The sequence below is a fragment of the Neolamprologus multifasciatus genome, chromosome 20, assembly GCF_963576455.1.
Source record: "Neolamprologus multifasciatus chromosome 20, fNeoMul1.2, whole genome shotgun sequence".
Classification (NCBI taxonomy): Eukaryota; Metazoa; Chordata; class Actinopteri; order Cichliformes; family Cichlidae; genus Neolamprologus; species Neolamprologus multifasciatus.
The window spans coordinates 13,013,770-13,039,768 of record NC_140458.1 but is presented as its reverse complement, the minus strand read 5'-3'; the positions used below and the strand labels follow the sequence as shown (position 1 = coordinate 13,039,768).

Genomic DNA, 25,999 nt, shown 5'->3' with positions numbered 1-25,999 from the left:
ACAGACTTGCGGCACAGTAAAGGCTCAGTAGTTCTTTTATAACACATTAATAACCCTTGTTTGTCTATATATCAACTGATGATCAAAGGATACCACCATTGTCTATATCCTGCCATCGTGCAGCCCTCTGATCTGTGTGAGGAACTTCTAGATCAATAAGAGACAGCGCATCCTCATCAGAGATGTCTTCCTCCAGGTAGAACTGGACCAGCGGCAGCACATCTGTACAAAATCACATGCGACATTTAAAAAAAAAAAATCAAATAAAACAAGCAGATTCCTTGCTGGCATATACTGCACACGGTGTGTATGAGTGTCAGTGACCATATGACGAGGCGCAGTAGATGAAAGGCTGCCTGCAGTTAATGCACACACTCCCCTGGTTGTTCAGCAGGGGGTTGTTGGTGGAGCAGCGGTAGCACATCATGCCCTCAATCAGATCCTGCAGCAAACACAGGTGGTTTTAACAAATATGATAAAGGTCACAGCTCTAAAATTTCAAAAACGTCACATACACACACACCTCTTTGTCGTGGAAAGGTTTGGAACGAATGGTGAGGCAGCCCAGCTCTATAGACTCTTGGAAGCGTGAGGGAATGTGCAGCTCCTGCAGCTTCTCGTATGCGTACCTTGCAAGCTTATATGCACCAAGCTGTCGGCTCTGCTTGGCCAGCGCATATAAAGTGTTTCTATAATCAGGTCAAGGAAAAATAAACCTGGGGAAGATTTGGCACAGAATTACTGCTTTATAGATATCTTATTCCAAATATTGTGGGCGTATTTATACTTGTGTTACATTAGCAGAACATCAGCTGCGCTAAGCCAGCAACACTGACTGCATGCCCAGAAAGTAATAAATTAGTTTGTTTATAGGGTTTTTTTGTGTTGTAATTGAGGAAGAGTTGCTTATTTGTATTTATACAGAAACATATTGTTACTAGAGGAGCTCTGAGAGTGGCAACCAGAGGTCAATGAGTTGCAGCTGCAGCAGCACTACAAAGGCACTTCTCCATCACCTAAAACTCAACATCGTTTCTGTTCTTGCCCCTCTACCCATCCACTCTCGATTCTCCTCCTACACACCCAGTTTTGTGACTCTTGATCAGTGCACGTCCTATTGTGGAGCTGTTTAAGTGCAATTTTGTGTGTGCGCGTGGAGTGTTTTAAGTGTTGAACTAAGTTGAATGCAATTTGCTGAGACTATAAATCCAAGTTCAAAGTTTTTGGAATATTTCAGCTTGGCCACAGAGGATTGCAGCTGCTCGGCCTGATTTCCTCTTCCAAGGCTGCGCTTTCCTTCCTCATTCCAGAGTCCGATGTGTGCCTACATGGATTTGCCCATGTGGCTGTGGGTGTACACGACCGTGTATGTGTGTATTTGTTCAAATTAAAACGTATTGTTCAGTGTGTTTTTGTATGCATACTTTTGCACAAAGTTCAGCAATCAAAGCACTTGTTTAGATAACAGAAAATGTGTTTCTTGCTGGCATCGGCTCCTCCTCCCCATCAACACCCCTTTTCTTTCTCTCAGCAGCACTTTGGTTTCCGGAGTGGTGCCAACTCTCCTGATTTCTCCCTACGTCTATCTATTTTCCACCGCTCTATCTTCACTGCCTCTGCCAGTCGTGATTTTAGAATGGTATCTATCCGTCGCAGAGAGTTTTCCACATTAGGAGGCCCCCATAATGCTTGATTTTCTAAATATTTGCTAAGATCTAACACTACGTTAAGTCCATTTTCTGAAATGTTAGGATACACTTTAGAGATGCCTGGTGGTATGTCCTTTGTGAGGTTGTTCAGGAGGAATCTGCAGATGTTGAAGAGCGTGTCTGGCATGTGAGAACTGAAGGGCTCATCCTACAGATAAAGACAGTTAAAAATATACACTTGTAAGTTTAAGGGGTCACAAAGTGTAAGAAATCTCAGATGAAAGTTTTAAAAGCTCCATTTCCAACTTTTTTTCCCTTCATCTTTTAACCCGATCTAAAAGCAGCCTAACCACTCAAAGTACCCTGAAGGAAAAGATGCATTCTCTTAAAAAACAAAATCACTAACAGCCCTTTATCCCTATAGTTGATAGTTCAAATCTATAGTGCCTGTCTGGGAGAGTTAAAATGAGATATAGAGGTTTCCTGCTCTGGCCTGGATCACAGCGATGCCTCTCTGTTGCAGGGGTGTGACCATAGCAGAGCAAAAAGCTGAAACAACAAACTGAGAACGCTGACACAGGCCAGGTCACCCATACAGGGCTCATAAGCCAGAACTGCTTGTTTGAAAGTAAGTTAGAGCTGCAGGCTCGGAAAAGAGGACTGATGGTAATAGAGGTCAGGGAGGTTTCAAGAATCTAATAATGGAGGTTCCTTCAAGCTGATATTTCCCTTCAATAAACTGCAACCTGACTGCCTTTAATTCTCTCTTTTGTCCCCTGCCCAACACCCTCTATGAATATTTTAATTTCTCTTTAAACCCTGATTCTCTTGGATTGAAATAATCTTGCAGAGCCAGACCTAATTTTGTCAAATACACAGCAGTCTGGATGAATTTGAGTATAAAAGTTGATTCAAAAGTAGGCAGAAATCACAGTGGACTGTTAGAAAAATGAAAAAATGCAGAAGGAACTTTGTACCTAAACTACCTATCTACCTACATAGTAGGTATTGTTTCCAAGCCAAAAAGAAAAAGTCGTACTTGTTACTTAAACACCGATTCACAGTTGTCTTGACTTAAGGTGTATAGTATTCTTACCGTGTATCGCTGGATTGAGCGATACACGTGGTAGAGCTCAGCGAGATGCTGAAAACGTTCAAACTTCTTCAGCATTTCTCCCCTCTGTTCTTCACTTTCTGATTCAGACAGACAGTGGTGAAAAGAAAAAAAAATGCATCAAGCATTTCAGCAAAAATGAGTTATGGCCGGTTGCTCTCAAGATACCTGTAGATCTTACCTTTGGCAATATCTAGACACTGCATAGACAGCATCCAGTAATAGTACCCTGCATCGTTGAACCTGTTCTCCACTACTGCATTCTGGGTAAGCTGCTCTAAGACTTTCACGGCCTCATTCTGAAGTCCAGCCTTGTGAAATGCTGAAAAATAAAAGCAAAAAAGTGGTAAAATACAGACTGGCTGCTCTTGAGGTAATGCTGAATTTACAGAAACAATTTAAAGCATAATTGTTATTTTATGTTTGGGGACACATGCAATTAAGTCCATTTAGACAATGACACACTTTTTGTAATTGAGCCTGTGGACACCACCGCAGTAGATTTAAATCAAACAATCAAGATGTGACTGAAGTGCAAAATTTCAGCTTTAATAAAAACAGTGTTACATGTATAAGAGTTAAAACCATTTTTATACATATTCAACCATTTTCAGAGGGTCAAAATGAATTGCAGTTTCACAGCGAAGTGAGACATTTCCCTTGTTATTCCAGGAAAAAATAAGCAGATAAAAGATCTGGATTGAGTCTAAGTGTGACGCTTTCATTTCGTAGCTTATGAGTTTCAAAAAGATGCCGATGCAAGTGAGAGAAGCCATCATTAGGCTGTAAAAAAGAAAATAAACCTGTCATAGAGAGCGATAGCAACAGTGTTAGGAGTGGCCAAATCAATAATCTGGTTTATTTTTAGCACAAATGACTTCACTGACCAGTTCATCAACACCAAAAACGCCTGAAAGACCACAGAAGGAAAGTGCATGTTGACAGAATTATTTACATGGTTAAGAAAAACAACTTCACAACATCTAACTAAGTCAAGAACACTCTCGAGAAGGTGGGCGTATCATTTTCAAAGTCTGCAATCAAGAGACGCCTTTGTGACTGTAAATACAGAGGGTTTACAACAAGATGCAAACCACTGGTTACACTCAGGAACAAGAAGCAGTGTTATGGCATGGGCATGTATGGCTGTCAGTGGAACTGGGTCACTAGTGTTTATTGATGATGTGACTGCTTAAGTGTACAGGACTATAAACTCTGCTCAGATTCAGCCAAATGTTGAAAAACTAATCTGACAGCACTTCAGAGTGCAAATGGATAATGATCCAAATCATACTGCAAAAGCAACCCAAGAGTTTCCAAATGGCATGTGAGAACAGGAATGGCCCAACAGTCACTTGATCTCCCAAGAGAGAATGTTTTTCTTTTACTGAAGACAAAACTGAAGAAGCGAGCACGAGTGTCTGTGGTAAAAGCCTATCAGAGCATCTCAAGGGAGGAAACACAGCACTTGCTAATGTCTATCAAGATGTGACTGGAGCGCAAACTTTCAGCTTTAATAAAAATCTTTCATTACCTGTTTAGGATTGAAAGCCATTGATATATTTTTTGGATGAGTGACGAAATGTTTCTCCCACTGAAAATGCTACATCTACATGAACAGAATTAGCTTTAGGGCATTTATATATTTCCATCCATCCATCCATTCTCTTCCACTTATCCTTTTCAGGGTGGGGGGGGGGGTGGGGGGGGGGCTAGAGCCTATCCCATCTGCCACCCAAACATGGGGAGAACATGCAAACTCCACCCGGCCTGATGGTGAAATTAAACTCAGGGCCTTCTTGCTGTGAGGCAACAGTGCTAACCACATTGCTGCAAATTTATATATATATATATATATATATATATATATATATATAATTTTTATATTATATTATTTATATTATGGATAATAATGTATTATATTATATACATTATTATCAAGCTGCGCCTGTTTTGGTCGAAAGCATTGCAGCAGCTAAAACCATTATCATCTGCAAATTGTGGCAGGCAACAGTCATAGCAAAGAGATGAAGCACTTTTGAAATATGGGGAAAACTGCCCTTCCTCCACTTCTGTAACATTGAATCATTAATGCTGAATTCTCTGGCAGCTGCTCTATTCCCATGTTGTTGCAGTATATTAATAACTAACCTTGTATTGTGGATGAATAATCTCAGTTGTTCTCCTGACTGAAGTTTGGCCCATGTCCTGCTATGCGATTGCATTTGTCCCTAACCACCAGAATCCCTCACGTTAACTTTTAATGAGTGGAAAAAAGTTGGCGTTCATCCTCCAGCTTCACTGTGCTAATGTTATGCTAACATAGCTGTGTCGCTAGCAATCATGTAGCACAACATTATATACCAGGTAGTCCAACTTCAGTAACCCTGCAAACACCACTGCTGTTTAGTTTTCTGTCTTCATTTATTTTGGAAGTGGTAGCAGAGCTGTACGTTTTGATTAGTTTAAAAAATCTCTCAGTCAGAATATGGTATGAAATGTTTAGGTGTAAACTAGCGAGCTAGCTTCCTGTTAACTTCTAACTCCGTTAAATTTAATAAATTCTGTTTTCATGGATGTAAAACTTAATTGTTACACCCGATAAAGTAGCAACGCTGATGATTTAATTAGAGGATGAAAGAATTTAGACCGTTTTTAACTTAGTGTTCGTTTGACTTTGGGACCTGAATGGACGGAGTTTTGGACTAGTGATGGGTCGTTCGCGAACGAAATGGCTCTTAGAGCCGACTCTTTGAAGTGAACGACGCGAGCCGGATCCTTATTGGGAGCCGTGAGGTTTTGTTTTTTTTTTTCTTTCTCTCACCCTCTCTCTCGCCCTTTTTTCCGCTAAACTCGCGCGCGGCCTGTACCGGCAGAGGGGGGAGGGGGGTTAGTTACACTTGCAGTAGCACAGGATCAGAGCCAGAGAGAAAGAGAGCGAGGGACAACTTTCAGTTGCAGATGATAAAGGATTCAGAAATCATGCAGGCCCATATGACAGAGAATGTGCATCTTCTTTTTGTTTTAATATTTTAATTTATATTTAATTGTGTTGTGGTTTGCAGTGTTTTGTGTTGTTTCACGTTAAATTTGTTTAAAAGGAAAAAGCTGAAAATTTAAATAGTTAAAAGTTTGAAATGTAAATAGTTGTTCTTTGTATTATATGATTTATTTATTACATTTTATGTGGAGTGAATAAATAAAGTATATTTATGGTGGACCTTAGAGACAAAGCACGTACAAACTCCAAAACATGTAAAAACTCCAAAACGCGTAAAAACTCAGACGCACCTACAAACCCCGAAGCATGTACAAACTCCAAAACACGTAAAAACTCAGAAGCACGTACAAACTCAGAATCACGTACAAAAGACAACAGAAGTGCTCCAGGATGCTGGGCGCAGTGTTGAGCTTTTGTTACCTAGTGGCTACACAAGCCAGGAAGTATCAACAACCGGATTTGGTGTGTGGTAGTAACAGGTAAATGAATTTTTTTTTTAATTATTTGAATAAATATGAGTGTTTTTCTATAAATACACAAACAATACACATATGCTTTCAATTGTGTAATTTAAGTGATCTGGGTAGCTCTGTTTTGGAAGTTCAGTTCATGCTAGAAATGTGTTTTGGAGTTTGTACGTGCTTTGTCTCTAGGGGCCATATATAAACAACCACTTTTTTTAACATTAGTAATTCCTTTTCTGCATAATTTTATATTATTGTTAATGATTAAATAATTAAAGCAACAAAACAACCTGAAGAGCCGGTTCGGAGCCGAAAGAGCCGGCTCTTTTTAGTGAGCCGAGCCGAAAGAGCCGGATCTCTAAAAAGAGCCGGATCTCTAAAAAGAGCCGGAAATCCCATCACTATTTTGGACCCAGATTACTCCGCCAAGCTTTTCACTACGGCAGCCGTAATGCTCTGACAATCCATCAAGCAAGCAGTGCGGCTTATCTTGTACTAAAACATTTTTGAACAGATTTCTGCACGCAGAAATCGGTTCGAGGTCAGTAAGCACAACCAGAATTCATACATAAGGCACACTCTCGATTTTTGAGAAAATTAAAGGATTTTTAGTGTTCTGTTATACAGAAGAAAAGAATATATTGTGATATATGTGATATATATAATATATGTTACCGCATATATATATATATATATATATATATATATATATATATATATATATATATATATATACACACACACACACACACACACACACACACATATACACGCACACATTAGGGGTGCAACAATGCACAAAATTCAGGTTCGGTTTGATACTTTGGTGTCACAGTTCGATATTTTTTCGATACAGAAAAAAATGTTCATGCCTTTTTAATTTGTCATTTATTAAAATTACAAATATATTTTTTAACTCAAAAGTACAGTTTTTAAATTTAATGTTGCTGAAACAACAAAGTAATAAAAAAATAAATCTATCTGATCGAGAAATCACTCATATGAGAAATATGGCTCTTTCCAAAATAAAAGCTATACTATATGCTTCTTCTGGGCTATATTCTCAGCAGCATATTAAACATATCAGGTCCCGATAAGGAGAATCATGTGCTAACAGCTGTCTAAATGACTCGGCTAAAGTTTGTAGCATGCATACTTGTTGTTTTTGTCTGCTTCCACTTGTCTTTGCACTAGGATGATGTCGGAGTAAATGTGCAGTCATATGCGTTGTGTTCCCACTAGTGCTGTCAGCGTTTCTCATTGAAATTACGTTAACGCCACAACACGGCAAATCTCCGTTAACGAGCTACCGCGGATGGCCCTGTGCGTGGGGCTGGACGGCCAACATGTTAATGAGTAAACTGCGCTAACGCACTAGTTCCCACCAATGTAATTGAGCATTGCCTGGCACATCCGACATACTGTTTTAATTTTGTCCATGATGCGCTTACCTTCAGGGTCATATGTCACACGAAAACCAAAATAGTTCCAAACGCCAGATCTGAATTAGGGTGGGGGAGATTCAATTTGCCATGTTGCAAAGACAGCTTAACTTCTGTCTCGCTAGCCTGCGCTGTGCTCAGTGAATCTGCGTTCGACTACTCCGCCTAGGCTGCCCTGTCAAGCGCAGATCCACTGAGCGCTCAACACAGACAGCATCATCAGAAGAACAGTTGATAAAATAAATTAAAAATTTTGTATTGTTCATACATATGTGTACCGAACCGAAAGCACTGTATCGAACGGTTCAATATCGATACAAGTATTGTTGCACCCCTAATATATATACATACATTTTTTATTTTATTTTATAGGCAGTCATGGACTCCAAAAAGTGTTCAACCAATTACTTTCACACCTCTGAAAATGTACAGGGTGGGCCATTTATATGGATACACTGTAATAACATGGGAATGGTTGGTGATATTAAAGTCCTGTTTGTGGCACATTAGTATACGTGAGGGGGCAAACTCCTCAAGATGGGTGGTGACCATGTTGGCCATTTAGAAGTCGGCCATCTTGGATACAACTTTTGTTTTTTCAATAGGAAGAGGGCCATGTGACACATCAAACTTATTGGTAATGTCACAAGAAAAACAATGGTGTGCTTGGTTTCAACGTAACTATATTCTTTCATGAGTTATTTACAAGTTTCTCTTTGTTCACAGCCATTGACATGTCGAAGAGGTTAACACGTGAGGAGCGGATCGAAATTGTGTTGATATCTGGTGAACGCAGTAACCGGGTCATTGCAGCAGATTTCAATGCAAGACACCCTACGAGACCACCCATCTCCCATGCTACAGTTAGCAAACTGCTTGCTAAGTTTTGTGAAACTGGTTCAGTGTTGGATTTGCCAAAATGTGGACGCAAGAAAACTGTCAATAATGAAGAAACATCAGTGGCTGTCGTAGCTTCATTCAGCAAGAGCCCAGAGCGTAGCACTCGCCGCATGTCACTGAGAGTGGCATTAGTCGAACATCCCTTCGGCGGATATTAGCTACTCACAAATGGCACCCTTGCAAACTGCAGCTACTGCAGCATCTCAACGAGGATGACCCAGATCGGCGCACAGAATTTGCAGAATGGGCAAAACAAAAATTGGAACAGGACCCTCAGTTCAAGCAGAATATTTTGTTCAGTGATGAGGCAAACTTTTATGTGAATGGTGAAGTTAACAAACAAAACCACCACTATTGGTCTGACACTAACCCACATTGGATGGTTCCCTCCAAGACTGTTGGAACAACAAAAGTGATGGTTTGGTGTGGTATATGGGGCACAACGATAGTGGATCCATTCTTCATCCATGGAACCCTCAAGGCCACTGGATATTTGAAATTGATACATGATGATGTGTTTCCCTCTTTATGCACTGAAGCTGGCACGTTCCCTGAGTTTTTCCAGCAAGATGGTGCACCACCACATTATGGGTGCCAGGTCCGAGCATTCCTAGGTGAACAGTTTCCTGGAAAATGGATTGGTCGTCGTGGGCCAGTTAAATGGCCCCCAAGGTCTCCCGATCTGACCCCCTTAGACTTTTATCTTTGGGGTCATCTGAAGGCAATTGTCTATGGTGTGAAGATACGAGATGTGCAGCACCTGAAACTACGGATACTGGATGCCTGTGCTGGCATTTCTCCTGCGGTGTTGCTATCAGTGTGTGAAGAGTGGGAGAAGAGGGTTGCATTGACAATCCAACGCAATGGGCAGCACATTGAACACATTTTATAAGTGGTCAGAAACTTGTAAATAACTCATGAAAGAATAAAGTTACGTTGAAACCAAGAACACCATTGTTTTTCTTGTGACATTACCAATAAGTTTGATGTGTCACATGGCCCTCTTCCTATTGAAAAAACAAAAGTTGTATCCAAGATGGCCGACTTCTAAATGGCCACCATGGTCACCACCCATCTTGAGGAGTTTGCCCCCTCACATATACTAATGTGCCACAAACAGGACTTTAATATCACCAACCATTCCCATTTTATTACGGTGTATCCATATAAATGGCCCACCCTGTATAAAAATGTCTGTAATTTTCCTACTAATCTGATGAAACTACGTTCTATAGAATTATATAACATTATTACAGCCAAGAAAAAAGAAGTGCAAGTACATTATAGGACATACACATTTGTAAACTCACATATTACCTAGAGTATTTAACAAGAAGTGCCATCCCATTTCAAAAACAAAAAACAAAAAAAACAGGCAACAACTAGTACCAGTCCTTTCCAAGCAGGACGGCAGCTTCTTAATATGAAACGCCAAAACATTTTGACTTTAAAGCCGTAATAAACATGACCACTATCCTTCATGTTCCAATCAGAGGGTAATTAGAAACAGCTTTAGGGAGTCGACCTCAGTAATGACCCTGCCCCTGCAACCACAGCAGGGGTCAGGCTGTATTATGGCAAACATTCATCAGTCTAACTGAATAAAAACCACATTCAGACACTGATGGTTACTGTTAGTAATGGGCACACACTCCTCCCCCTCCCCCTTACAGAAACACAAAAACCAAGCTGACAAGGTTGCAGAGCACAGCAGCAATTGTCAGAATCTTTTAGCCAGAGCTCCCATGCAGACAACTACAGCTTACATTGTGCTGTTAGCAAAATAAAGATAACAACATTATCTTTTGGGGACATACTCAGAAGTGTGTCTGGCAATAAAAGACAACTTCAAATTTAAGAAATAGGAAATGCTTTAGGTGCGATGTACTTGAAAATCTCATTGAACCCCTGGGAGTACTAATCAGAACCTGATTTTGGTACCAAGTGAGCTCCAGCTAAAACCTCCAGAATATATAACAAACAAAGTCACCTGAGTTAAGCAGAATTAAGCATTTCTTAAAATGTTATTTATTGAGAAGTCCCAGTGCAGTGGACAGGAGGCAGGCCAGAATTTGACACATTACAATCATTAGTAACACAATACTAAACTAAAATACACACAATCAGCAAAACGCATGACCACAGGCAAGTTTCAGTACATCCAGACCTGCTCAGTCATGCACTCCATGCGGAGACAGGCAGAAGAAGATTATGTAGAAGAGGAAATATGCCTGCTGAGATCATAATTATAAATCTATGAGCTGATTATAACTATGGTTACAGTTGGTAATCATCATCAGAGCTGCTTGTAGTACTGGTGATTAGAGGCATGGAAGCATGTCATTCAGTTAACAGGCAGCCCAGCTCTGTCCTGCTATGCTTGAGCAAAGAGGATCATGTTTTACAGTGGATATAGAGAATCTCAAGGAAGTAGTGAGACATTTCAGTTTTTGGAGCCGGCCTTGCTTTATTACTTCCATATGTAAACACTAGCAGAAACATGCATTGCAGAAGAAACTGTGACATAAGTCCTCTCCCCCTGGCTTACTAAAAGCAAAAGTGAAATCCTGCTGGTGATGTAAAAGCTCACCCTTTTGAGCCTCCTCGAAACGGTCATTTTCAGCCAGCCACTGGGCATACGGCACAAAGACGTCATTTTTGAACTGCGGATGTTTCTCCACCAGTGAGAAGGCCTGAGACAGAAGACAGAAGAAGCATATGCTTGTGACTGCCTGACTTGTGTTTTTAGTCCCACATATAGAGAATAACGCTGGACTCGCCTGGCTATTTATGGCTCTACTCCACTTACCGCACATTTTCCAAACATGTTACCTTAAGTCCAAATACTTCTTCGCCATTATTTATTAGCCGAGAACAATGAAAATTGCATGAGCTAAATTGATTTCACACTCAATTAGAACTCCAACTGCAGGTCTTGTGCTGTTCGAATGACAGTATAAACTGTAAAGAGCTGCTGTAGTGCTTCGTGGACACATATCGCCTATCACGCTGACTAATTAGCTCAATGTCCTGTGGCAAAATCTGAGCCAAGAATCACACAGCAGTCATACCATACAGTAAAGGAGAACAAATGTGTGTTTCAGCCCTTTGAGCCCATTCATTTAAAGAAATACTTTGTTTTAAAGAAGAGTGGGAGCAGTGAATAGCATCCATATGGCCTATGCTGTAACTCAGTCTGTGGTGCCGTCTGGCTCGTCTTGGTGTCCACCACCCCGCCCCCTTGAAGCACATAAAGCCAAGTAGTTCTCTCAACCTCTGCCTCCCTCCTCTGCTCTTTCTTCTCTGTCTCTCCCTCTCTGAGGATTAAATATTCCAAGAAGACTTCAACAGACATAACAGCAAGAATCATGTGATCATAATTTCATGTTCTGTTTTTGGCTCTAGTGTTTCAACATGCAAATCGCCAATGTGCATCTCTGTAACGCCTTTAACTCGATTATAGACTGCAGATGGATTAAAGAAATGCAATATTTTCTTCTTGCCATTATCCGCCTTGATGGAGGAATTTGATTGGAAGCAGAACAGAATTTAAAGCTGATACTCTTTCACTGCAGTAGTGTTTTGAGCTTCTCACTAGCTAATCATCATGTGGGCATGGATTCAGAGAAATCCAAAGCTGGATGATTAGCTCTGGAGTGTGTGTGGCTCCAGTTTGTCAGTGTAGAAAGAAATCAGGCAGACATATTATCTTATTGTTTGCTTTCAGTTGTGGTTACTCTGACAAATAAAGTGTCGTTTTCTAAGGATCCCTGCAAAATTGAACAAACCCCAAATATGGAGCAGTGTACTTTGTGGCTTATAGTGCAAGCGCCACAGCAGTTTATTAAGTGCAGCCCTATATGCTTCACATTATATTTATGTGATTGTCTCAGGACTTTATATATATATAAGTTATAATAAGCTGAACAGGTGTGCGTAAGTGTGTCAGACCTCTTCCCAGTGCCGAGTTTCTACATGCAGGTGCACCAGAGCCTTCAAGTCCCCCATCTTAGAGTAAGTCTCTGAGGCATAGCCATGGTGTTTCAGCCTCTTAAAGTGGAGTGCACATTTTGCTAGCGGTTCGCGTTCAGCCTTGTCCAATTTACGGGCGATGTCGATCAGCCTGGGTGAGAGAAGACAGGAATGAGCACACAGAAAGAGGGCGGGAGAAGATGAACCCTGCTGTATCAAACTATGCTCGTGACCCCAGAAAGAATGTGAATCAGTCAGGGTCACGAGCTGAATCTGAGTCAGGCTAAAGAGCTCGGACTATGTTCAACAGCAGTGTCAGTTGCGCTGACCCACTGGTAGCACCACAGGACACTTACAGCGTGCAGAGAGCGGGTCAGATGGAGTCAGCAGGGAGTTCTGACATGCTCACCAGATATCAATTTGCCTGGTTTTCAACAACACAGACACACAGCACACATTAAGGTTCCATCATACATCCATTATTGTTAAAGGAGAACTCTTATGTTCATTTCCAGCTCCATATTTTCATCCTTAGTCTCTACTAGAGCAGCTTTGCAGGATCCACAGTTCAAAATAATCCTTATTTATCTAATAATAGCCATTTGTGCCGCCTCACAGCTCATCAGTTGTCTGAAATGAATGGTTTAAGACAAATTTCTTCCTTCTTTAAGCAGCAAGTGGGTGGACTGTTCACAATCAGAGTGGTCTCCCTGAGACAATCGTGTAAGGATACTGGTTCTCATTGACATCATACAGATGTAAGATCAGTAAATTGCCTAAAATAAGCAGTTAAAGCAGTTTGAAGTCTGAGCTTTTGGCTTACAGGGATTACCTGTACATATGCTGACTTCATTACTATTATTATTATTAGTATTAACTTTGGCCATGTTTACTACAAGCATCAGCCATTGTAACAGTATATAATAACGGAAGATGAAGAAAAGCACAGTAAGTCCCATTTAATGGAAAGGTATTTGTTTCTGGGAACATGTTTAGCCCTCATGGCTTCCCCTTCACATATCTGGCTCTAATGGCCTGTGACTGAGACATTTACTGGACGTTTATTATTGCTTGTGCTATTAAATTAAAACACAAACTGCAACTTAAACTTCAACAAGTCAAATTAGGAGTCTCTGTATCTAAATGGACAATGCTGCTCTGTTATTGTATTTTGTCCCATCATCATTTCACTAATGATAGAGCACTCAAGTAAAAATAAAAAAGTACTACTGTGCACTGTGAAAAAAAACTCATCAATTTCTTCAGGACCTAAACTTTATTGCAATCTTTTTGGTCTTGAATAATAGATCTCCAGGTTTTCTGACATTTTCTTTGGATAATGGCTGCTTTAACACTCATTTTTAGTCAGACCTTGTGCCTGACCATTTTCAGAGGAATGCTTTGCTTTTTTATTGTTGTTGCTGTTAAGCCAGTTAAAATCTACCCATGAATCATTCTAGATTAAAAACAAAAGCTATCTAACTCACGGGATCTACATCTACACATAACAGACAAATTGAAAAAGAACTCATGTTAAATTGTACCTTTAGGCACTTTGTTACTAGCAGCCTGTTGCAAAAATACTAAATTTCTTCCCCATTTATTTATTTCAATCTATGAAAGAAATACTAAGTATAGCACCGTTCGTCAGGGTGATTCCAAAGAGCCGTTAGACAAAGAAATTGGCATATCTTAGCACGGTGTGCCTATCCTTGAAAAAATTTGAGGATACTGGACAAGCGGACAAAGAAGAAGCAGCTGGCCTGAAAAAAATACTACAGCAGATGAACAGTATTTGAAAGGCATGTTCTTATGAAACAAGAAACAAGTTCCGCAAGAACCTGAAACTGGACCTGAGAAATGTACCTGGCAAGATCTAGAAAAAGACAATATATGCCAAACTACACAAGAACTGGACTGAAAGTCAGTGGCAACAGGTTTTATGGAGTGATGAATCCAAATTTGAAATCTTTGGTTTAGGTCATCGTCAGTATGGCGGGATCGTCAGAGGCGCAACAATGTGTGTCTACAGCCATCTGCAAAACAGGCTGGAGTCTCAGTCATGGTTTGGGGCTGCATTTCAGCTAGTGGTGTTGGGGATCTTGTCAAAACCGATGTAATTACGAGCACAGAAAAGTACAGTCAGATTGTGATCCACCATGCAATTCCATCTGGAAATTATATGATATGCAGTAACTTCACTTTTCAGCATGACCATAATTCCAAGCACACTGCCAATGCAGTAAAAGCACCTGAAGAGAAAAACACACATTGGAAGACTATCAGCCATGGATTAGCCTCCTCAGAGCCTGGACCTCAAGATTACTGAAGCAGTGCGGGATCAGCTTACACGGAGAATAGAACAAAAGGATGCCAACATCCAAAGAAGAGCTTTGATTGTCCCTCAAAAAGCTTGGAGAACTATTCCTGAAAACTACTTTAAGAAATTACAAGAAAAGAAAAAGTAACGTGGGGTAGGTGGCTCAACAGTTTTGCCAAACCTAGAAAGTAAGGTGATGGAGAGCTCTGAGAATGTATGTAATGAACATGTATAGCATATTAACTTGTTTTTCTTTCTGTAAAGCTTTGAAGCAGAAGAACTAGATCTAGGATAAGTTTAAATTATATTTCGAAATCACACACATATCAAAAATGGTCGTTTTAAAGAAAGTTAAACAGGAGCAGCAGGATTTCAAAATGTTTAAGAGAGAGACTGACACCTACATGTCTGCCCAGCCGTGTTCGCCTATAATGTCTATAGCTTTGAGATGTTCTCCTGCTGACAGGTACATCTCTGCTGCTGCCCGCGGCTCCTTGCTGCTCTTAGCCCAGTCTGCCTGCTTGGTCATCAGCATCCGAGAGCTCTTTGGGTCTGTCACTCCAACAAACTCCTGCAGCAAGAGAGAGAAAGTTTCAAACTTTACATCACATTCAATAATTAGGAATTAAGATGGGTAACAACCAACAATGTAATGTAATGTCCAACAGTTCATCAAAAGCAGATTCCTAACAGTAATCTGAAAGGAGAGAAAGAAAAGTCCAGTTCAGATGGGCAGAACCATGTGGGTCAAGTGTGAGACAGGAGGAAGCGAGTCACACAAACAGCAGGCAGCTACAAGGCCTTTCCCTCCGGTGTCCATCCTACCTAAAACAAACAGCCGGAGGGACCAGATGGCCACACAGCCACATAAATATACAGCAGCCACATCAAACACACATACAATCTGATACAAACTCAAGCACAAATATACATGAACGAGTCATGGCTGTGTCATCTGCTCCAGCAATGCGAGTGCAATGGTGATGATCAAAAGTGGGGGCACTGCATGTAAACATAATAAAGCACGAATTTGCCTCGGCTCCAACTGACCCCCTCATCAAAGTGTTCGTGTAGGAACAGATGCTGGCTTTATTTCTCTCCTTTTGTGCCCCACTTCCTGTAACTATATGTCGTACAGGGATACGTGCGTAAACGTTGGCCATGCGTGTGCAGATCAGATTATATATGTAGAGATTCTGATGATATATGAGGAGATGAAAGACAGACAGTAAAGGGGGGCTGTCTGAACACAGTGCAGGGCCCCAATTTGGCATAACTGCACATGCTGAAGAAAACCATATGCTCTAAACCCCGAAAACATACAATTCTTCGCAGGTGTTTTTGTCTGTATCGATACGATATCTTATATGTAAGAGCATGTGTTTTAGTCAGTGATTTAATCACCTTGGCGTAGTCGAACATGCGCAGGTCAGTGTACATGCTCAGCGCTCTGGATTCGTGGCCAGTACGTTTGTAGAGCCTGGCTGCCTCGTGGAATTTCCCCTGGTAGGCGTAGACGTCTGCCAGAAACAGGTCATTGTCGTTCTCACCCCGCTTCTTCCTCTCCTACAAATCAGTCAACACAAACACTGAGTTGGGTGCTAAGACTAACAGTCACATATATTAGCATGCGCACACACGCACACACGCACACACACACACACACACACACACAGAGTTATGCATGTGGCTTTGCATACACATAGATTTACACAAGACTGAAGTGAATCTTCACAAACCTCTTCTGCCATCAGCCACAGAAATAACAAACACCATTTTTATTGAATGAAAGAAACACTTCTTTCCATATATAATAATTTTACTGACAAAAACAGACTGTCAAAGATGAACATTTCCACATTTCAAATAAGAACAAGCAGAAACACCCAAGCCATAACAGATTCTGCTCTGCTCAGCAAGCACATTGTTAAGGATTTGTGCATATGCTTAGCTGCGCGCTTGCATGTCAGAGCGGACTCAACTGGAAAAGGTCACTCGGGATACAGGTTCCTCCATTGTTTGAGGTTTAAGTCTAGTCCAGAAAAAAGCCTTACAATTACTGACATTATTGTATGATGACAGTAATTATGATTCACTATTTAATGCTGTCAGGATATACACTAGCCAGGAAAAAAAAAAAAACAGAAAACAACAAAAAAATTATAACCAAATTAGGCCTCTGAGGACTTAGCATTACCTCAATGCTATTGATTAGTTCCAGGTAGCGCAGATCTCGGATTCTAATGAAGGCCTGAAAAGGTGGAGAGGAAAGATTTAGTATAATTGTGTCTGAGAATCTGTTGCTTTGTGTTCTTATTTGTATTACTAGCTTCTTAAAAATTCTTCATCGGACACTGATTAAGGATGTGGCTTCACTGTTGATTTGGCTAACTTGGGTAATGTCCATGTTTTGACGTTAAGTGGTTGCAGTTAACATGATGAAGAGTAGGGTACTGCATATTTCTATTGCTCATTTTACTAGAAGTAGTAAATTGTGAAGGATGGTAAGATCGGCCTTACTTAATCAAAACAATGTGTGTGTGTGTGTGTGTGTGTGTGTGTGAGTGTGTGTGAGAGAGAGAGAGAGAGAGAGAGAGAGAGAGAGAGAGAGAGAGAGAGAGAGAGAGAGAGAGAGCTGACCTTCTTGGCAGTCTCAAAGTCAAGTCCCTCCAGGGCTTCTGTGGCCAAATCCCTCCAGTCACTATCTGTCACACCCAGGCAGGCAATCTGGTAGGCCTCCTTAAACATCTTCCTCTCCAAGTACTGGTACATGGGTGCAGACTGGCAGGCCAACAACATCACAGTTAAAAGCATTATAAATACAAATTTGTGGAAAAGAATGGCCACAAACTAATCAATAAACAGAAACAAAACATCGTTACGAAACACTTTTTTTTCAGTAACTGATATAAATTGCATCCATATATATCATTTCTTTCTTTGTAGTACAAATAAATACCATATTTATGATAAAAACGACCAGGATCGTGGCACGTGTTTCTGCAGACATGTAGAACTAATGCAGAGCAACAACAGAGGAAATTTAAAGGTTAAACGCATTTCGCTGGGACGCATTTCGATGAGTCACAGTACTTTTAACAGCATATTGTGGAATAGAATGAAAAATATTACCTCTTTAATGTTTAATATGCTTTAAAAAATAAAAAATACCAGGGTAAGGGTAGAGGTCAAAAGGTCAAACAGAAGTAATATACTGAGATTTGAAATTTGACAATTGGAATTTATACTTGATACAATTCCAATTCATATGAGCTCAGTTTCATAAAGACTAGATGAATACTTTAGGAAGTATTGGAAATGGCCTAGTAACATATGATAAAAAGCAAGAGCCATGTAACAATTTTAATCAGTTACAGTTTCACACAAAATTACTACATTTTGACCATTTTTATTTCAGAAGCATTTTGGCTACAGACCAGTGCCACCACACGGAGCGCCATCACTGCTTCTAGACAAGAGCAGCCTGACAAGATAATACCCACCTGCGGCACCTCCACTGCAGACATGGAATACACATGGAGGCAGAATATCTTGGAGCCATTGTAGCCGACCATAAAGCCTTGCATCTTCTGCTGGTGTACAGGGAAGTTGCTAGCCTTGATATTAAGGTAGCCATTCCCAGAGAAGCACAGCATGTCCTCACACTGGGTGTTCCAGGCTACACTATTGGCATTAGGCTCCTGTAAGGAAAGCAAATGCAAGTACACAGGAATAATGAGGTCAGAGGTGACTGTGAAACACATACAAGTCTGGGCTATTGTAAACCTGTTCCTGTATTTTAATGCAACTAATTGAGCACACATGCTCGTTTACATTTTATTTCACTCCACTGCATCTCTGAAATGCAATTCAAAGCCCACGAGGCTAGGTTCCTTCGTCACGCCCTTTCCACTCCCTGCTGACCTGAAAAAGTAGCTCTTTACTCTTGATGTCATAGACGAGGAGAGTGTTATGCTCATCCACCACAGCCAGTTTATTGCGGGAGGCGCTCATGTCCAGGCAGCGCACTGACGTTGTTAGCTTCAGCAGCGTGATGGGAAACGGGTTGTCAACAAATATCTTTAGTATCTGCAAATAGAGAATAGAGAATCAGTTGTGTTGTAACTGGCTCCAGTAACGGATATACCCCAAAAAAAATTTTCTTCATTAAGACAGCAGTTTCCTTTATGTTCAAATTCCAGGAGCACTGGCATGTGAGCATGACTCCCACTTCTGTGGTTACTTTGTGTGAGAATGTATCTTCTTGGAGTACTCACAGCGCCATTCTTTAACCCTACGAGTAGGCCCTCTCTGCCTGGTGGACCACCAATCACTTTGATGTATCGAATTAGAGATTCCATCACCCATTCCTTTTCCCTCACACTGTTGAAGGACAGACACTGGAGTCTCTTCTCCTGCAGAAGAGCAGAGTGAGAAGGCTGAGGCTTCAATTATATTTGACAAATGGAGCGCTGACTGGTGCAGCATTGTCAAACGTTTCTGTTTTCATCGTTTCACAGTGTGTTAATCTCGTCCTTTAAGCAATTCAAACATACTCGTAAATGTCTCGCAAATCCTAAACACAGTGCTCTTTTAAGCATCAAAAGGTGTTTAAAGAAAGCAATGCCATAAAGATTAACAGTGATTTGATTTGACAGTGACATATACAGCACAGACCACATGAACACAGCCCGTTTATATGGTCTAAAAGTTCTTTTAGGCATGAAACATGAGTACGCCTGATAGAGAGATCTGAAGCACCTCTGTCACACACAGACAGATTTAAAAGGAAATAACCGCTGCATTACGGCCGCTCCTCCTCCCTACCAGACTGTCAGACACACAGAGACAAGAAGCAGAGAGCAAACCCAAGAGACATCCACTGGTTCAACAGACTATGGTGCCTTCCCCCTGATTCAACTGTCTTAATTTATCCAGTTTGAAGATGGCTGAGAAAGGGAGAGAGACAGAGCGCGCAGAGCACATGCACAGCTGGAGTCTTTTGCAAACTAGGCAGAAACATCTGGGGGAACAGCCATTCCATTTCTGGACTGTTTGGGCTTGAAGTAAATGTCTAAACATTGATTTACTGTGCTTTCATTGTATTAATAGCACTCAAATGTCACTGTAGCCTCTTGCACAATCAAGTGTGCATTAGTGTAATTCACAAAAAACAGCAGCCCCACTGGAAACCAGAGGAAGTATAACTGAAGGAAAATACACATACACACAGGCTCTGGCAGACGCAAGCAACTTTAAATGAATGTTTTTGTATATTTTGCCACTACAAAAAAAACTGCGGACCTCTATCTCTTCTGACCTGACACAGAATGATATGTTGGGAGCAGACGACCAGCAAGTTGCATTCAAACTTCCTGCATATTTTCTCCTTGACGCGGTAGTGCATGTCTGAGGAGTCGTCTGAATAGAGCTCGTAGATGAGGATCTTCTCGGGCAGCTGGATGGCAAGGCGGTTTCTATAGATGGCGATCTTCCTCACGAGCTCACGACACTTGATCCTCACTGAGGGGAAGAAAAAAAATTGAGATAAATGGGAGAGAGTAGTCATGAAAGGAAGGTGAGGAAGGTTTAATTATCTTAGCCGATGCATCCTGTTGAATACGTTTGCCCTCAGTTTTTTTCCTTCAAATCTTCCTCCCTCGTTTGTGCGAGAAAATAAAGACTGTCACCTCTCATTTAAATAGAAAATCCTATTATAGCAAGATGTTCACCAAAACATTTGATATCTACTCATTAAAAAAGGCAGGCCATCTGCCCTTACATTAGATTAATTTGAATAATATGACAACAGGAAAATGACAGTGAATCCCTGTTGAAGTTATTCATAATTTCATAAGTTTATCTCCCCAAATGCTGTCTGCATTGCTTTGTTTGATCATCTCACTGTGAAGCTGCAAGATGTGCAAACAATTATTTTTGACGAGGCATCACAATAGCTAGCCTATCTTAAACTCAGAAGCCTGTACACCAGAGCAAAAGCGCACCTTTTTGCTCAGTGATGAGGTGCTGGACAATGACATCAGTCATGCTATCTCTGTAAGCATAACGATCCTTGTAGAGGCCATGAACTGTACTGAAGATAAGTTGGTAGCAGGCGATGGTCCCATCCTGGCAGCCCAAAACCTAGGTAAGAGACAACAATGTAGCAGTACATCCCATTAACACTTCTAAAAACAGACTGCGAGAGTGGGAAAATGTTCCTGTTGTTAAAGCCTCTACACGGCAGAACTGAGAGAATCTGCTAGCAACCAAATCTCTCCTGTCACTTTTAGTTAAACACAGTGAAAAAAAAAAGCGGGGAAAGTGTTACTTTAAAATGAAACGGCTTGTGCATCTGTGCAGTTAAGGAAGCACTCTGTTAGAGGATCAAATGTCAACCTAAATGTCACGTCAGAGCTCTGAGCGTGTTGCCTTTTATTCTTGTTCTTCTATCACAACACTTAAATAATGGCGTATGTCACAGTGAGAGCAATTTCTCTAGATATATGGCTTCACAAGCTGTGGACCCACCACAAAGTTGGAGTCAGGCTTAACCCGGCAAGTCCACACCCAGGAGTTCTGCTCTCCGACAGTTCCTAGCCGCACACCATCTTTTGTGTAGAGGGACGCCTGTTTATCAGAGCCACCCATCACTATATACTCGCCCTTAGAGAAGTAGCCGACGCAGCACGGGTCATAGGTGAGAGTCCTGTCTTTTCCAATCTGAGAGATACAAAGAGAGAAAAGAACATTAAAAATAAAAAATAAAACTAGCATTTCTTGCAGTTATTGCCCAAGGGCCCAGGCCGGCACTCCCCACTGTCTGGGCCTGCACACTTCAAAGTCCTCAGTATTCAACCAATTCCTTTGAGTGTTCGATGAAAAGCCAGACAAAAAAGAAAGTGTTTCTCTGGTTTAAATAGCCTCCTTTGTATCAGTCTTCAAAGTCCATTTGCACAACATCATATCAGGTCGCCCCATTTGGTACATCTGGTTTTCCTCACTCTGGGATAAAGCTTCCCTGACGATCCATAGTTATTTTCTCTCATTGTGAACAATTCTTGGTGTTGTAATCAAAACAGCATGTTCAATAGATAAATAAGCCAATGACAAAATATGAGCCTAAGGCATAACGGCAGAGTAATGAACACTGCATATTTGTCTATAATTACGATATCGCCCACTGGGAATTTAGGAGGAAGGAGGAATTGCGAAGGGGGCATTAAAGCATAGCAGGACCACTTTCAATGTACTGTTATGGTTTCAATAGACCCTGACAGTCTGATTAAAACAGGAAACACTCCATAAAGAGTTTTAAATACGTTATATTTTAAACAAACAGACTCATTTTGTGATGTTGCCGTCGTATTGCTTTAGCAAGTTAGAACACATTACTGACAGTGTTTCAAAATGTTTTAAGTCTTCTGGTGTTTTCCCATGAAAATGTGTTTAGTCATGCATGTGTTTAGCCTTTTCAACAGTTAAAAGTAACAGAGAAGATAGATTAGAAACAAACATGTTGCGATAACAAGATACTGTATACACTGTATAGATATTACAAATCACCATGGTGTCTGTACACCCACGCAGGCATGATCTGGTGTCACCGTGTGGAATCAATATTTTTTGAGATTTTGTGACAAAGTGACCAAGCTATTCGAGCAACTAAAATGAGCGAAAGATGCTTAATTTTATACGTGACTATTTTTTTTGTTATTTAATTGGTCTTTTTGTCTTAGGACTCGCCCAGCTTTCACTGCATGACAGCCATTTGATAGCTTGGGTAAGATTCAGCTCCTTCCCATGACCCTAAACTGTTTAAGCAGTTAAGAAAATGGATAGTGGACAGTTCCTCTTGTGTTTATCATACCCACACTGTTTCTTTTATCTATAATAGTTAATCAAAAATTTTCTAAGTTTGTGGTTTTTAATCATTTTTATGCTAACATGCAAGTTAGCGCCATCGGCAATTGGTCAGTGCAAAACAATACAATGTACTGATGACAAGTGGAAAATTAGAATAAACTCAAAGCCTATATCATTACAAAAATATACATATGTTTCATTAATGACCCCCTATTCATTACCCGTAACATACCAATGGGCTTGTTCCAAGTCAAATGACCAATCCATAATAGAACATATCAATATATAAAGACTAAATGCCCTCACTTGGCCACTTAATGGTAACACCACTGGACAAGCCTAAAGGTTGGGATGGAGGGGAATGTCTACAGAAAGTAAAACTTTTGTTTCAAAAGTTTATTTCAAAAATGAAAATAATAAGTCCACAGTGTCTAAATTAATAATTTCACATTTACTTTTGGATTCACATGGTACATAAAAACTCATGTTCTGTGTTTGATTCTTCATCAAGCACAACCTCATCTTTATGTGGAGCGTATCTCTGTGTCTAAGCTATTAAGCCATGACATGATGATTAGTAAGTTATCAAATACATATTAAATACAATGCCATACAATATGATAGTTTATGGTAGGTTGTGACATTCACCTGTTTTCCACTGAGCTGATAAAAGGAGAGCTTCTGACCCCAGTCTGCCACAGCCAGAATGTCATTGTGCTCATCCCTGTGAAAACACAACAAAATGACTACAGACATAAGCATTAATCACAAGATTCAGCACTGATGAGGCTTCTGTCATTTAAGTAATGATGACAGTGAAAAGCAGAGCAGCCAACCTTCAGCTAGGGGACACGGCAGTCACTCTCTCAGTGATGCAAAGTAATGGATGCAAAGCCTTTTAATGTTAATTTTCCAGAACTGTTTTAATTCAGGACAGAATACAGTATAAACCTATGTACCTCTGCATCTATTAACCCTGAAACTCTGGCGGCTCTAGCAAACGCTGTTCCCTGACTGACCTCATGTTCTGACCACAATTTGATTACCAACTTTCCCATATGAGGCAACCCAGCAATAAAATCTCTACTGTCTTTTATGGCTTTTATCTTTACCCTACTTCCCGCATTCACCTTTGTGTCGCCTTTTTCCCTTAATTTACCTGTTCTGTGGTCCTGCATAGTTTTCATTGCTGTACTCTTTGCTTTGGCTGTAGGGGGAATCATAGAGCATAGACAGCTGTTCCCAGGCATCATAATTCAGTCCATCATTGAGAAAGGTCCACCGCTCACTGGTTGAACACTGCCACCTGCTGGCCCTACAAAAACTATTCACCTAAATAAGAAATCTAATTTTGCACAATTTGGGCTCAAAATCTGGAAGGACAGTCCAAAAATATACGTGGCTATGTGTTAATCTGTGGAGACATCCTTCCATTTCTATAATAACTTAGGACTAACTTGGAGGGATTCCAGGCTATGGACCAGATAGGAGAAGAGGAGCCACCTGGACGCTCTATTTTGACCTTCTCCTCTCCATTTTTGTTCCGAATGCTCACCACTCCATTCATCATACCCAGAGCAAGGTATTGCCCGTCGTTTGTCCACCTGCAAGCAAATGATGCACAGCAACATAAATGCACAAATGAAAATGTACTGCTGCTGCATAAAAGTTGCTGCTCCAGACTTCACTTACCCACAACATGTTATTTTGCTGCTCACTTTATGTTTGTTTACAGACTTTTGCTCTGGAGACCACAGGCCTAAAAATATGAGAAGTTTGAGATGTTTCATTTCTCTATGTACTTACATTAGGTCACATTTATCAAAGTTCTCCACTAAGGTGCACTCACCAAAGTCACCAGATGAGCAGGAGGCAAGCTGGTGAGTGACTGGGTTGTAGGCAACACACTGGATAGAGTCATTGTGACTACAGATAAACAAATAAAAGAAAAAATGATGGAGGAGTACAGACTGTGCACCGTGGTGTAACGCTACAACTCTGTAATACTAAAGCAATAAGTAAAAGCGCTGCTTACGTATATTTTAAAATACCCTCCAGTTTAGAAGTCCAGATAATAATGCTTTTGTCTGCTGAGCCTGAGGCAAATCTTTTACCTGCAGAAGAATGCACTACTGAGTAAGAATTAAGAACAAAAATAAGATGACCGACACAGAAAAATGTAGTGAAAATCAATTTAGTACCATCTTTGGCATAAGCCACACAGTACACTATGTCTTTGTGTCCTTTTAAAGGCTGAATAATACTGCCATCTGTTGCATCGTAAACCTGGAAAAAAAGGTGAAATTGAGGTGGACAATGAAAGTATTCTTGCAATGTTTGAATTTTTAGGCTAAAGAAAAGAGAAAAGCCTTACCAGGACACGAAGCCCTGCAGCAATTATGAGTTGGCTACCATCTGGTTTGAAGGCAAGGTCATAAACGCTGCAGAAAAAAAAACAAAAGAACAGATCTATGTTGAAATGGTTTTTCAATAAATTGATTAGTTCACGAGCAACAGCTATGAGGATCCATTCATCACTGAAATCATATAATGGAGGTTCCCTGTGGAGTTTTTAACCTCTAGCAGTGCCATGGAGGTGGATTTTACAAGGACGTTATTGCTGTCTGCCAAAGTGCTCACAGGGAAGGTTTTGCAACCCTGCAACTCTGTTGAAGGTTTTGGAGGAATTCACAAACTTTGGAGTGAAGATAAAGCCAAAACATGTCACTGCAACACTGTGAATTAGTAAATATGTTGTTAAGAAATATGAAAGAAATATTAGAAATATAGATGTTAAGAATTCTGGTGTAAAAAAAAAAAAAAGGATAAATAAATAAAAGCACTGAAAAATCTGGTTTGTATGAAGAGGGAAAACATTCAACAGTTTTGCTAGATTGCAAGGATGCACACAATCTGTTTTGGTGTGAAAACACTCACTGTGAAGCATGGAGAATAATGGCTTCCAGTTTCATAAGTGTGAGAATTTGCAAGTGTCCAATGTTTCTTTAATGGGTTCTTTCAGCTGCAACCTTATTTCCCAAGTGGTCACCACAGCGGATGGATCTGCATATTTGATTTGGCACAGATTTTATGCTGGATGCCCTTTTGATGCAACCTTCCCTCCCTGATCTGGGGTTTGCGACTGGAATTAGGAGTGAACTAGCTTGGGACCTCCAGTGTCTTCTTTCAGTATTGAACTAGGGAATTTCTTTAATATAGCACTCTGACTTTTTCTCTTTTTTTCATTTTGGATAGACCGAATAAACAAAAA

General features: G+C 40.5%; 1 protein-coding gene across 4 annotated transcripts in view; it reads right to left on the bottom strand.

Annotated features, from left to right (window-relative positions):
* Positions 1–25,999, bottom strand: part of ift122 (intraflagellar transport 122 homolog (Chlamydomonas)) — a 29,585-nt gene that overhangs the window by 1,576 nt on the left and 2,010 nt on the right. Inside the window, exons 2-27 of one of the 4 annotated variants that reach the window (XM_085146539.1) lie at positions 25,103–25,169; positions 24,930–25,014; positions 24,764–24,842; positions 24,578–24,654; positions 24,421–24,487; positions 24,186–24,332; positions 23,888–24,052; positions 23,377–23,452; positions 21,394–21,585; positions 20,868–21,006; positions 20,183–20,385; positions 19,140–19,277; positions 18,787–18,951; positions 18,366–18,563; positions 17,503–17,643; positions 17,060–17,113; positions 16,267–16,428; positions 15,267–15,433; positions 12,522–12,693; positions 11,161–11,263; positions 2,945–3,085; positions 2,746–2,843; positions 1,757–1,857; positions 524–689; positions 325–442; positions 94–222 (exon numbers count right to left, since the gene is read on the bottom strand). In XM_085146539.1, coding sequence (XP_085002665.1) covers positions 94–222; positions 325–442; positions 524–689; positions 1,757–1,857; positions 2,746–2,843; positions 2,945–3,085; positions 11,161–11,263; positions 12,522–12,693; positions 15,267–15,433; positions 16,267–16,428; positions 17,060–17,113; positions 17,503–17,643; positions 18,366–18,563; positions 18,787–18,951; positions 19,140–19,277; positions 20,183–20,385; positions 20,868–21,006; positions 21,394–21,585; positions 23,377–23,452; positions 23,888–24,052; positions 24,186–24,332; positions 24,421–24,487; positions 24,578–24,654; positions 24,764–24,842; positions 24,930–25,014; positions 25,103–25,169 — 3,350 coding nt within the window. Of the gene's footprint in view, positions 1–93; positions 223–324; positions 443–523; positions 690–1,756; positions 1,858–2,745; positions 2,844–2,944; positions 3,086–11,160; positions 11,264–12,521; positions 12,694–15,266; positions 15,434–16,266; positions 16,429–17,059; positions 17,114–17,502; positions 17,644–18,365; positions 18,564–18,786; positions 18,952–19,139; positions 19,278–20,182; positions 20,386–20,867; positions 21,007–21,393; positions 21,586–23,376; positions 23,453–23,887; positions 24,135–24,185; positions 24,333–24,420; positions 24,488–24,577; positions 24,655–24,763; positions 24,843–24,929; positions 25,015–25,102; positions 25,170–25,999 lie in introns of those variants that run through there. The other 3 variants (XM_085146540.1, XM_085146541.1, XM_085146542.1) reach the window with 3 other exon arrangements.